The sequence below is a fragment of the Humulus lupulus genome, chromosome X (genome assembly GCF_963169125.1).
Source record: "Humulus lupulus chromosome X, drHumLupu1.1, whole genome shotgun sequence".
NCBI lineage: Eukaryota > Viridiplantae > Streptophyta > Magnoliopsida > Rosales > Cannabaceae > Humulus > Humulus lupulus.
Window position 1 is genome coordinate 40395734 of NC_084802.1, and position 11449 is coordinate 40407182.

An 11449-nucleotide genomic window follows, 5' to 3' on the forward strand; every position below is an offset into this window, starting at 1 on the left:
ATAACATTTTATAATTTAAACAAGGACGATACTATTGTTACCTTTTTTTTTTCTCTTAATTATTTAAGAGTAAATGGTGATTAAAATACTTAATTTTTTTAAAATATTGCAATTTTATACTCAATTTTATTTTTGTGATAAATATACTTAATATTTTCAAAATACTACATTTTTATACCTAAACTTTTTTTAGCCGTAAATATACTTATTGTTTTTTAAATATTGCACTTTTATACTTATTTTTAAAAATTATTTTGAGAAATAATAAGAAAGTAAAAGAAAAATATAGGATTTTAGTTATTTTTAAAATTTTAAATTATTTTCACTTTCAAAATAATAAAAAAAATTAAGATCTAACTTCCAAAGAGGCCTTTTATGCTACAGCAAGCATGTCCTTGAGCCAGGCATCCAATGGCTATGGCGTGATCTAACTCGCATTTTGCTTTCTGTCAAAGCTTGGATGGTTCTTGGGGATTTTAATGCCCCGTTTTCAGGTGATGATAGGTCTGGTGGTTGCTCTATAGCTAGTGTTGAATTGGTTGATCCTATTGGGTGGAAAACTAATGCTAAAATGGAAGCTATTGAGAGCATGGGTTCTTATTTCACTTGGACAAACAACCAAGAAGGATTAGCAAGGATCTATTCCAAAATTGACCATGCTCTCATTAATGAAGAGTGGCTGGACATATTCCCACATTGTTTGGCTGTGTTTAAATGGGAGGTGGTGTCGGATCATTGCTCCTGTGTTGTCTCTAATATCCCTTTGGAGGCGATGAGAACTAAACTATTCAGATTTGATAACTTTTGGTCCAGCCACCCAGACTTTAATCAATTGGTGTTGAATAGCTGGAGAGCCCCTGTCCATGCTACTGGTTTGAGGGTGATTTTTACCAGGGTAGTTCGTTTGAAGCATCATCTTAAGAAGCTTAATAGGGACAGGTTTGGAGATGTTGGATCTGGCTACCAGTCGGCTATGGAAGCTCTTCAAACTGCCCAACTTCAAGCTCAAGAGAAGCCTCAAGACTTTCAGTTGCAGGAGGTAGTCAAAGAGAGGGCATCCGAGTTTCACTATCAAGAACAAATATATCATAGTTTCATTGTCCAGCGAAGCAAGATCAACTGGATTAGGAAGGGTGATGTGAACTCCTCTTTCTTTCATGCCTTCCTGAAGAAGAGGAAAGCTGAGAATTCCATTGTCTCTTATATTAATGATCAAGGGTTATTGATAGATGATTTCAAGGAGGTGGTAGGCCATTTTGTTGAGCATTTTAAGAATCATTTGGGCAGTTCTAGTTTGGCTACAGGAATAGTAGATCAGAGTTGTTTAGTTTTAGGCTCTAAGCTTTCAGTGGAGCAGCAACTCTATCTTTTAAAACCTTTCTCTGCTAAGGAAATAAGAGCTGCTTTGTTTAGTATTCCTAGTACTAAATTGCCTGGCCCCGACGGTTATGGTTCTGGTTTTTTCAAGTCTATGTGGAAGGGATATTGGTCAGGATATTTGCTCAGCAATCGCTCATGGTTTCTCTACAGGCCAATTCCCTAAAGAGCTGCATGAAACATCTCTATCCCTGATTCCTAAAGTCTCTAGTCCAGCTAGGGCCTCTGATTACAGACCCATTGCGTGTTGCTCGACCCTGTATAAGGTCATGGCTAAGTTGTTGTGTTCCCGGTTGGCAGTGGTGCTTCCTTATATCATTCAATCTAATCAAGGTGCGTTTGTTCGTGGTAGATCTATAGCTCACAATATCATGATTTTTCAAGAGTTAATTAAAAATTATGGTAGAGCTAATACCTCTCCTCGTTGTGCGATTAAAATTGACCTTAGCAAGGCGTATGATATGGTTGATTGGCATTTTTTGGAAAATCTTTTGAAGGCCTACTGTTTTCCATCAAATTTTATTGGCTGGGTTATGAAGTGTATCAGAAGTACTTATTACTCTCTACTGATTAATGGTCGGGTCCAATGCAATTTCAAGGGGGGTAAAGGTCTGCGCCAAGGGGACCCAATGTCCCCTCTTCTCTTTGTTCTCATCATGGAATACATGACCAGATGCTTACAACTAGATGCCAGATCCTCTTCATTTCAGTTTCACCCTATGTGTAAGAGCTTGAAGCTCATAAACTTATGTGTTTGCAGATGATGTGATCCTGTTTTGCGAAGGCTCTGTTTCGGCTGTGACTATTCTTAAGGCCTCTCTTAGGAAGTTTAGTGAAGCATCTGGTCTGTCTATTAATTCTAAGAAGTCTCAAATTTATTTTGGAGGGGTTATTGCAGCTGTTAGGACTGAGATATTGCAGGTGCTTCAACTTCCAGCAGGGTCTTTCCCTCTGCATTACCTTGGGGTGCCTTTGAGGCCTACTAAATGGAAGCACGTGGATTGTGAAATTATTCTCCAAAAGATGAGAACAAAACTGTTTTCCTGGTCAAGTAAGCAATTGTCTTATGCTGGCCGATTACTTCTCATACAAACTGTTCTGTTTGGATTGAGAAACTACTGGATGTCTGTGTTTATTTTACCTCAAAGCATCATCAAGGAAATTGAGAAGTTGTGCAGACAGTTTCTTTGGAGAGCCTCGGGAACTCGAAGTAAGTTACATTTAGCTTATTGGCATCAAGTTTGCTTGCCTAAGGCGTATGGTGGTCTTGGTCTAAGGGATGGAGCAAGCTGGAATAGGGCTCTTCTTGCCAGGTATGTATGGGCTGTCTCTACTAAACAAGACTCTCTTTGGGTAAAGTGGATCCAACATATTTACCTAAAGGGGGCTAACTTTTGGGATTATGTTTTGAAGCAAGACAGTAGCTGGTATTGGCGCAAGCTTTGTCATCTTAGAAAAAGATTCAATGAGGGAGAGGTCTTGGCTGCTGGTATATCTGGGATTTTCAGGCCTTCAAAGCTGTATAACAGCTCCCTAAATCAACAAATTGTGGACTATAAGAATGCGGTCTGGTGTCGCACTATTCTCCCCAAGCACATGTTTCTTTTATGGATGGTAGTTAACTCATTCCTCCTAACTAGAGACAACTTGGCCAAGTGCACCATTCCTCTAGACAGCCCGCTCTGCCCAGTTTGTGAAGATCAGTGGGAGAGTCATCACCACCTGTTCTTTGACTGTTGTTTATCAAAGAGAATTCTGACTCGCATCTTTTCTTGGCTTGGTTATCATGCTTGGGCTTCCAGTTTCTCGGAATGGACTATGGGGCTCAATCTTAGTCTTAATAACAGTATGAGCTTGATTATTAATATGGTTCTTGCAGCTTTGGTTTATCAAATTTGGAGGAATAGGAATAGATGCATTTATGATGGTTACTCTTTAACAGCCAACTGTATAGCTAAAGATGTAATTACCTTAGTCCAATACAGATTATACAGTGTTCATAGTAGGAAAGCTCTTCCTCATCTTAAGCTTTTCTTAAGGAAACTTTCTTGTATGTAATGTGAGGTTGTAGCTTGTTTGGTTGTATTCGGGTTCTTTCTGGGCTAATTGCCCTTGGTTGTACTTGCTTGTTTGTTCAATGAAGGTATTCTTCGTGACCAAAAAAAAAAAAAAAATATTAAGATTAGTAAAATTAATCAAAATAATTCAAACATATATTTTTTCATTACTTTTTTTTTTAAAAAAAACTTATATTTTAAATCGATGAAAATATATAAGTTTTTAATTATTTTGAATAATTTTTATTAATTTTAATAAAAAATTTATTAATGTTTAATTTAAAATAGTTATTTTGAGAAAGAATAAGAAAGATAAAATAATTTAAAATTTAAAAAATAATTAAAATCTTATATTTTTCATTCGCTTTCTAATTATTTATCAAAATAATAAAAATTAGGTATAAAAGTGTAACATTTTAAAAATATTGAGAATATTTACCGCAAAAAAAAAGTTTGGGTATAAAAATGCAATATTTTGATGACAATGAATATATTTATCGCAAAAAAAAAATATTGGGTATAATAAAAGTACAACTTTTTGAAAATATTAGGTATTTTAGCCTTCATTTACTCATTATTTAATTATTATAAAATATATAATTTTAGTGATTTGATATAAATATCCTCCTTAGATATTAAAAAATAACAATCAATCATTTAGCAACTAAAAAATATACACTATAGTACTCAAATATATATATATTAATTTATCTTTTTAATTAAGAAATAATTTTTTTATATTATAATTTTTACAAATATAAAAAAAAAAATATTCTAATTTTATAAATCATTTTGATTTTAAAATAATTTTTTCAATTTTAAATTATTTATGTTTGTATTTTTTTGGTTAAAAAAATAAAATTAAAACATTGTGATTTGCTTCTTTTTTTATTCTTAATTTTTTTCCTTGAGAGTAGTGTCAATTTTGTTTTTTCATTTTTTGTAAGCAATAAATATTTATAGAGGTGAAATGTATTTTTAATTTACTTATAAAGATAATTTATACTAAAAAAAATTTAGAAGTTGTGATGAAAAGAAATTTTCAAAATTTATGAGGGGTTTATTAGAAATAGGTGGGAAAAGAACAAATAGAGGTATATATATAAACACCCTTTAAATAAAGATAATTAATTAAAAAAATATATCACTAAAAATTGGTATAAAGCTTTAGAATATATATATATATATAGTGGTGAACCCAGGAATTGGTTATAGGGCGTAAATTTTTTTCGAAAAAAATAATATAATATGCTAAAAAATTACTTACAATTATGGAGACTACTTTTTGTGAATATCGACTATCAATAATTCTCAATCATTACTTAAAAAAAAAAGAGTACACAATGTCAAAAAAACTTAGCATAATAAATCAATTTTTCAGCTTGTACATTTTAAGTTCCTTGACGAGATTTCATGTTTTGAAAACGATGGATGATAGGCTCATTATCAATAACATTGAATAAATCATTATCAAGATACATAGTCAGGTTATCATTCAACCATTGATATCCCATTTTGTTGCGCATTTGATTCTTCACAATGTTCTTTGCAGAGACTGTTATTTCTACAAAAGTTGTTGCAACTAGAAGCGTTAATGTCAATTTAATAAGCAAATAAACCAATGGATATACCTCATCATTTCTTGTCTCAACTAGTTTCTTAGAAAGATCAACCATCCATTTCAAATCTGAAAATTTGAGATGAGAGCTCTACGCCCTGGTTTTCCCACAGGCTGTTAGCAAGCTGAGATACGGCCTAATCATGAGATACAGCCTAATCATGTCTACCACGTGGACATCCCCAAGACCGGAGCTGCCACTCGAAAGATCCTACCTCCTCAGCTCGAGGTAGCCTAAGGGTTCGCCAAGATTAGACTGAGTTTGGACTCTGAAGGCCACAGGTCGAGGGAAGCATCCAGCTCGTGGTACGAGCTAGAGTTGGAGGCTATGACCTTTTAAAAAGTCAACCACGCAAGGTAAACGTGCATATATCAGACATCACGTGTCTGATATATCCCTGACTTCTCGGACAAGCAGCATGAACGTGCGCATTCAGACACCCATGACTGGGTTGGGCCGTGCGGCCCATTATCCCCCTTACCTATTGATTAGACCACACTTCATGTGTCAGGTTTTAGGAATTAATCATTAATGTCACAGAGTTTACATGATAGGTAAGAAGGTCACGGGATGACCTTCTTACCAACTCATAGGAGCCCTCTCCTATAAATATGGAGACCCTGGAAGTTGCAAAGGGTTGGATTCTATCGTGTAAGAAATACCCTGTAAAAGAATACCAAGCATATAGCAATAATATTGACTGGTGAAGTAGAAGGATTTTAACCTTTGAACCACCTAAAAACGTAATTGTGTCACCAGCCCATTTCTAAATAGATCATTCATCTATTTCGGTTCAACAAAAGCACTAATCCCTTCCTCTTATTTTCTTAATTATCTGTTGGCAAAGAACCGCGTCAACATTTTGGTGCTTTCATTGAGAGCAAGTTAGATTGGTGCTGTCGCAAGCATCCACTATGGTGACCACTCAATCCAGACACGGTAACGAGACGGAACAGCATGATGGGCAGGAGGCTCATCATATCGCCATCCTCGGTGAACAAATTCCTGAGGTCCAACAGCGGCCGGGCAAGCAGCCGGTGGGCCAAGATGACACTGGAAGTTCGGCGCCCCGGCCACCTAATCCAAACCCAGGTTATTACACTGCGGTGGAGATGGAGAATGCTCATCTGAGGAGCCAGCTAGCAACAGCTAATCAGCAGATCAAGGAGGTGTTGGCCCGACTACCCCCTCTTACAACCGACGCTAACGTCGGAAAGAGGCAAGGCGAGACTCATAAGTCCCGCCGGGGTAATCGGTTCAAGCCTAGCCGCTCGGACAGACCTCCGACAACCAACTCTATTCCCTCATCGCACCGTCGAGAGGAAAACTTCGAAGACATGCCTAGAGCCGAACAACAACAGTACAACCGTTCGGTACGAACTTCAACTCCCAGCTCCCAACCAGCCTCGAGCGCGCCCAGGAGAGCTCGAGGAAATTCCAGAAGGAGATCCGAGGAGGGCTCACAACATCAGCCCGTCCCCACCAGCCATCCTACGCCTCGTCCAGATTGCCAGGCGCAGGACCCGCATGTTGGCAGGGCCGCGAGGCCCCCACCTAACTTGATTCGCCCTGATGGAACCAGGATCGCATCTCCGGTCAGGCATCCTCCCTCACCAATAATATGTCCGTCTCCACCTCGGCCCATCCGAGATATCCCACCCTATGGAAGCAGTAGGAGAAACCCGCCGTCCGTGGGACCTTCTCGACGTAGCGGGGCGCCGAGAGAGAGCCCGGATCCTCACCCCCAAAGGCGGACTCTAAGTTTTTCTAACGGGAGCTACTGGACCGGCAGTCGCCGAAGCGACCTCTCAGGGTGAGACCTGCGTCAGCGTTTAAGCCCAGCACAAAGTCCTCAAACCACCCAGGGGGGCGACCTGTGAGATCACCTTAACTCTCATAGAGGAGAGCCAGTAGGAGGCGGCAGCCATGCTCGCTCAGGGGGAGACCTGTCCGAAGTACGTAACGGCGGGAATGCCCCAAATAACCTATCTCAAGATAGGAGGGGCAATAACCCACCAAATATGTGCAATGGATCCGGAGCTGTTGAGCAGCCCCGGAATAACCAAGGAAATCAGGACAAAACCCTTGAGTGCCTGGCTCAGATGGAGGAGATAATGAGGAAGCTCCTGTCGGAGAAAGAGAAAGATGAATATGATTCGGGGGATGAGATGGAGCTCTTCGCCCCCAGCATAGCAGCAATGGCTTACCCACCCGGTTTCCGTATGCCGCACCTGTCCAAGTTCAATGGAGACGGAGATCCGTCGGATCATCTGGGGATGTTCAACACCCTGATGATGGCCCACAACATTGGCCCCGAGCTGAGGTGTCTGATATTTCCCTCCACACTGACTGGACCAGCCAGGCAGTGGTTCAAGCAAAGCAAAAGACAATCAATCAGCTCCTGGAAGATTTTTTCTGCTGACTTCAAAAGGGCATTCCGAGCCTCCCAGGCTGCCCGCGTCAAGGCCGATTCTCTGGCTAACGTGAGGCAGCAGCCTGACAAACCTCTGAAGGCTTACCTGGGCAGGTTCGCGAGCGTCGCTGCTCGGGCCAGAGACGCGGATGACTGCTCCAAGCTCATGGCCATGAGGACTGGGATCCTCGTCGAAGGGGGACTCTGGAAAGATATACAAATGAAGGGAGTTAGCTCGGTGAACGAGTTCCTAAGTAGGGCCCAGGAATGGATCAACTTGGAGGAGGCCGAAGCCTCAGATGTAGGGACCATCCAGGTCCCTGAGCAGCCTGCTGGAGTGGGGACGGAGGCCGCGACAGCGACCCAAGACATCACACAGAACAACCAGCTCGGTGGAGGCAAAAGAAAGGGGAACGACAAGGGCAGCCAGCACGGCCCAAAGAAGATTAAGTCCGTAGACAAGTTTAAGCCCGTCTACGCTACTTATACAGAGCTCACCCACTCTAGGGAGAACATCTTCCTGGCGAACTCTACTCGCTTCCCCTGGAAGAGGCCGGAGCCATTAAAACACCAAAAGGGGAAGAAAGACACCTCCAAGTTTTGCCGTTTTCACAACGACGTTGGCCACAATACCAATGATTGTAGGCATTTGAAAGATGAGATCGAGACTCTCATCTGAGCTGGCCCTTTGGCCCAGTACGCGCGGAACAGGGTTCCAGCAAGTCGACCTGCTTCGGAAGTCCCGGTCAGTCAGCCTGGGTCTCGGGTAGATCAGGACGTCCCTCCTCCCGTGATAGGAGGAGAGATATCCACAATATCTGTAGGTCCACATATGGCTGGCACGAGCAGGGGTGCCCAGAAGAGGTACGTAAATGAACTCAAGGTGCATAATGGAGTAGAGTTCGTCCCGGAATAGCGTCTGCCAAAGCAGCAGCGATTGGAGAGGCAACCGATCATTTTTACAGAAGAAGATGCGGGCCATGTCCAGTTCCCCCATAACAACCCTCTGGTCGTAGCAGTTCAGCTCGCTAATCGGAAGGTTAGGATGGTGTTGATCGATAATGGGAGCTCAGTAAACCTTCTATTTTGGTCCACACTGGAGAAGATGGGTCTGACTGTCGCCGAGCTGAAGGCGACCTCCATGATGCTGTATGGTTTTTCGGGAGAAGGATCAACGGCCATAGGGACTATCGAGCTGGTGATCACCCTAGGGAAGGACCTCGGATAGTCTCGAAACTCCTCGAGTTCATGGTCATCGACTGCTCCGCTGCGTACAACACAATTTTGGGACGACTCACTCTCATAGCTTTTGAGGTCGTCACTTCCGTTCGCCACCTCGCGATGAAATTCCCTACTTCCACGGGAATATGCACTGTCCATGGAAATCAGCTCGCTGCCAGGGAATGCTACAGCATTTCCATGAAGGGAAAATCGAAACCCGGGCAGCTAGCAATGGCCATCCAAGGTGGTGGAGAGGAATCTCAGGAACCTTTAGCTGGTCCTGAGATTGAAAAACCTCAGAGCGCCGAAGGGGAAAATATCGTCTTAAGTGAGGATATTGACCCCCGAATAGGCGAGGACAGGTCCGAGCTCCAGGCTATTGAGGAGCTCGAAGAAGTAAACATCGATCCGCAGAACCCTTCACGGATGGTCAAACTCGGTAACAACCTCTGTAGCAAGAGGAAAGCGGAGCTGACTAAATTTTTGCAGGAAAACCTGGATGTGTTGGCGTGGTCACACGAGGACATGGTGGGAATCAGCCCGAGTGTCATCATGCACACCCTTCATCTGGATAAAAGCATTCCTGCGAAGTCCCAGAAGCAGAGGCGCCTCGGAACAACCCGGGCTGAAGCCTTAGAGGAAGAAGTATCCCGGCTCAAGAAATGCGGCTTTATCCGTGAAGCCAAGTTTCCGATTTGGGTCGCTATCCCCGTGCTGGTCCCGAAGCCCAACGGGAAGTAGCGGACTTGCATCGACTTCTCCGACCTGAATAAAGCCTGCCCCAAGGATTGTTTTCCATTGCCAAGGATTGACAAACTGGTGGATGCCACGGCGGGGCACGAGCTCATGTCCTTTATGGACGCGTAATCAGGCAACAATCAGATCGCCATGAATTCGGTGGACCAGGAGCACACCAGCTTCATGACCTCGACTAACGTTTATTGTTACAAGGTCATGCCATTCGGGCTGAAGAACGCCGGTGCTACGTACCAAAGGTTAGTAAATAGAATGTTCGCAAACCAGATCAGGAAGAACATGGAAGTGTACGTTGATGACATGCTAGCCAAGTCAAAGACTGCCGATAACCATGTTTCCAACCTGGAAGAATGCTTCAAGATACTACGGGAGTATGGCATGAGGCTTAATCCACAGAAGTGCACTTTCGGAGTCGCATCGGGAAATTCCTGGGTTTCATCGTCAATGCCCGAGGAATCGAGGCAAATCCCCACAAGATCAGATCATTGCTCGAGCTTCCCTCACCCAGGTCGCGCAAAGATGTCCAAGGCCTGACAGGAAGGGTGGCAGCCCTCAATCGGTTTATTTCAAAATCCACCGATAAGTTCTTGCCATTCTACAACCTGCTCCGAGGAAATAAGAAGTTCGAATGGACAGAAGAGTGCGAAAGCACTTTCCTCGACCTGAAGGCACATCTGGCCGAGCCACCCGTATTATCCAAACCAAAAGCAGGAGAGCCTCTTTTTCTCTACCTAGCTGTCACAGAGGATGCAACTAGTGTCGTATTAGTCCGAGAAGAAGGCCGGGTTCAGAGACCAGTCTACTACATCAGCAAGAGACTTCTCGGAGCTGAATCCCGGTACCCGTTGATGGAGAAATTGGTGTTCTGCCTTATCACGGCCTCTCGAAAGCTCAAGCCGTACTTCCAGTCCCACTCAATACACGTCATAACCGATCAGCCTTTAAGGCAGGTTTTGCAAAAACCTGAAGCATCGGGACGTCTGTTAAAGTGGGCTATCGAACTCAGTCAATTCGAGATTTTGTACACCCCACGAACTGCTATAAAAAGTCAGGCCCTGGCCAATTTTTTTGCAGAGTGCACAGGATTCCGGGAGGATCCTGCAGAAGACTCACCCTAGGTCACCTCAGCCCAGGCGTCGTGGAGGATCTTCGTGGATGGTTCATCCAATGAGAACGGCTCCAGGGCTGGAATCATTTTAATATCACCTGAGGGACATAGATTCCACTCGACGCTGAGATTCAGATTCAAGGCCTCCAACAACGAGGCCGAATACGAAGCTTTGCTGGCCAGGCTAAGAATAGCCCAAGAGCTGAAGGCGAGCTCCGTCCAGTGCTTCAGTGACTCCCAGCTCGTGGTAAACCAGGTTCTGGGCGAATATCAGGCACGAGGACCCAAGATGGCTGCCTACCTAGGGAAGGTAAAAGTTGAGCTGTCCGCGTTTGGGCGAGGCTCAATCAAGTAGATACCTCGGGAGCAGAACGCTAACGCAGACACTCTTGCCAAGCTCGCCACCTCCGGGGAGACGGAGGCTCTGGGGTTAGTTTCGATAGAATTCTTGGAGAAACCAAGTATAGAAGAAGCCCGGGCAGAGGTCGAGATGATCGACGCTAGGGCGACCTGGATGACCCCCATCCTTGAGTATCTCACCGAGGGGAAGCTACCTGAAGGGCGTAATGATGCGTGGTGAGTACTGTACCAGGCCCCAAGGTATACGATGGTGGACAGGGTGCTATATCGATGTGGGCACTCCCTACCTCTCCTACGATGTGTTCCTCCAAGCGAAGCAAAGGCCATCCTACAGGAAGTGCATGAGGGTTTTTGTGGAGATCACACTGGGGGGCAAAGCTTGGCCCTAAAGGTCTTGAGGCAAGGATATTACTGGCCCACTCTGTCCAAGGATTCGATCTCGTATGTCAAGAAGTATGATAAGTGCCAGCGATTCGCCACCGTTTCCTGAGCTCCCTCGGTCGAGCTGAAGATGATCTCTTCCCCATGGACGTTTGCA

At 43.6% G+C, this 11449-nt stretch overlaps 2 protein-coding genes across 2 annotated transcripts; both read left to right on the forward strand.

The window, feature by feature from the left end:
- The first annotated feature begins 460 nt into the window (after positions 1-460).
- Positions 461-1543, forward strand: LOC133805739 (uncharacterized). Its single transcript, XM_062243901.1, has one exon. It carries the CDS (start codon positions 461-463, stop codon positions 1541-1543), a length of 1083 nt encoding a protein of 360 aa, XP_062099885.1.
- Positions 1544-1646: 103 nt separating this feature from the next.
- LOC133805741 (uncharacterized) lies at positions 1647-3435 on the forward strand. Its single transcript, XM_062243902.1, has 2 exons — positions 1647-1986; positions 2138-3435. The coding sequence occupies exons 1-2, from the start codon at positions 1647-1649 to the stop codon at positions 3433-3435; spliced, it is 1638 nt and encodes a 545-aa protein (XP_062099886.1).
- Positions 3436-11449: the final 8014 nt, after the last annotated feature.

Coding starts and splice junctions, on each gene's coding strand:
- LOC133805739 (XM_062243901.1), top strand. CDS start 461: ATGGTTCTTGGGGATTTTAATGCCCCGTTTTCAGGTGATGATAGGTCT.
- LOC133805741 (XM_062243902.1), top strand. CDS start 1,647: ATGGCTAAGTTGTTGTGTTCCCGGTTGGCAGTGGTGCTTCCTTATATC. Junction 1,987..2,137: donor CAATTTCAAGGGGGGTAAAG/GTCTGCGCCAAG, acceptor ATGTGTTTGCAG/ATGATGTGATCCTGTTTTGC.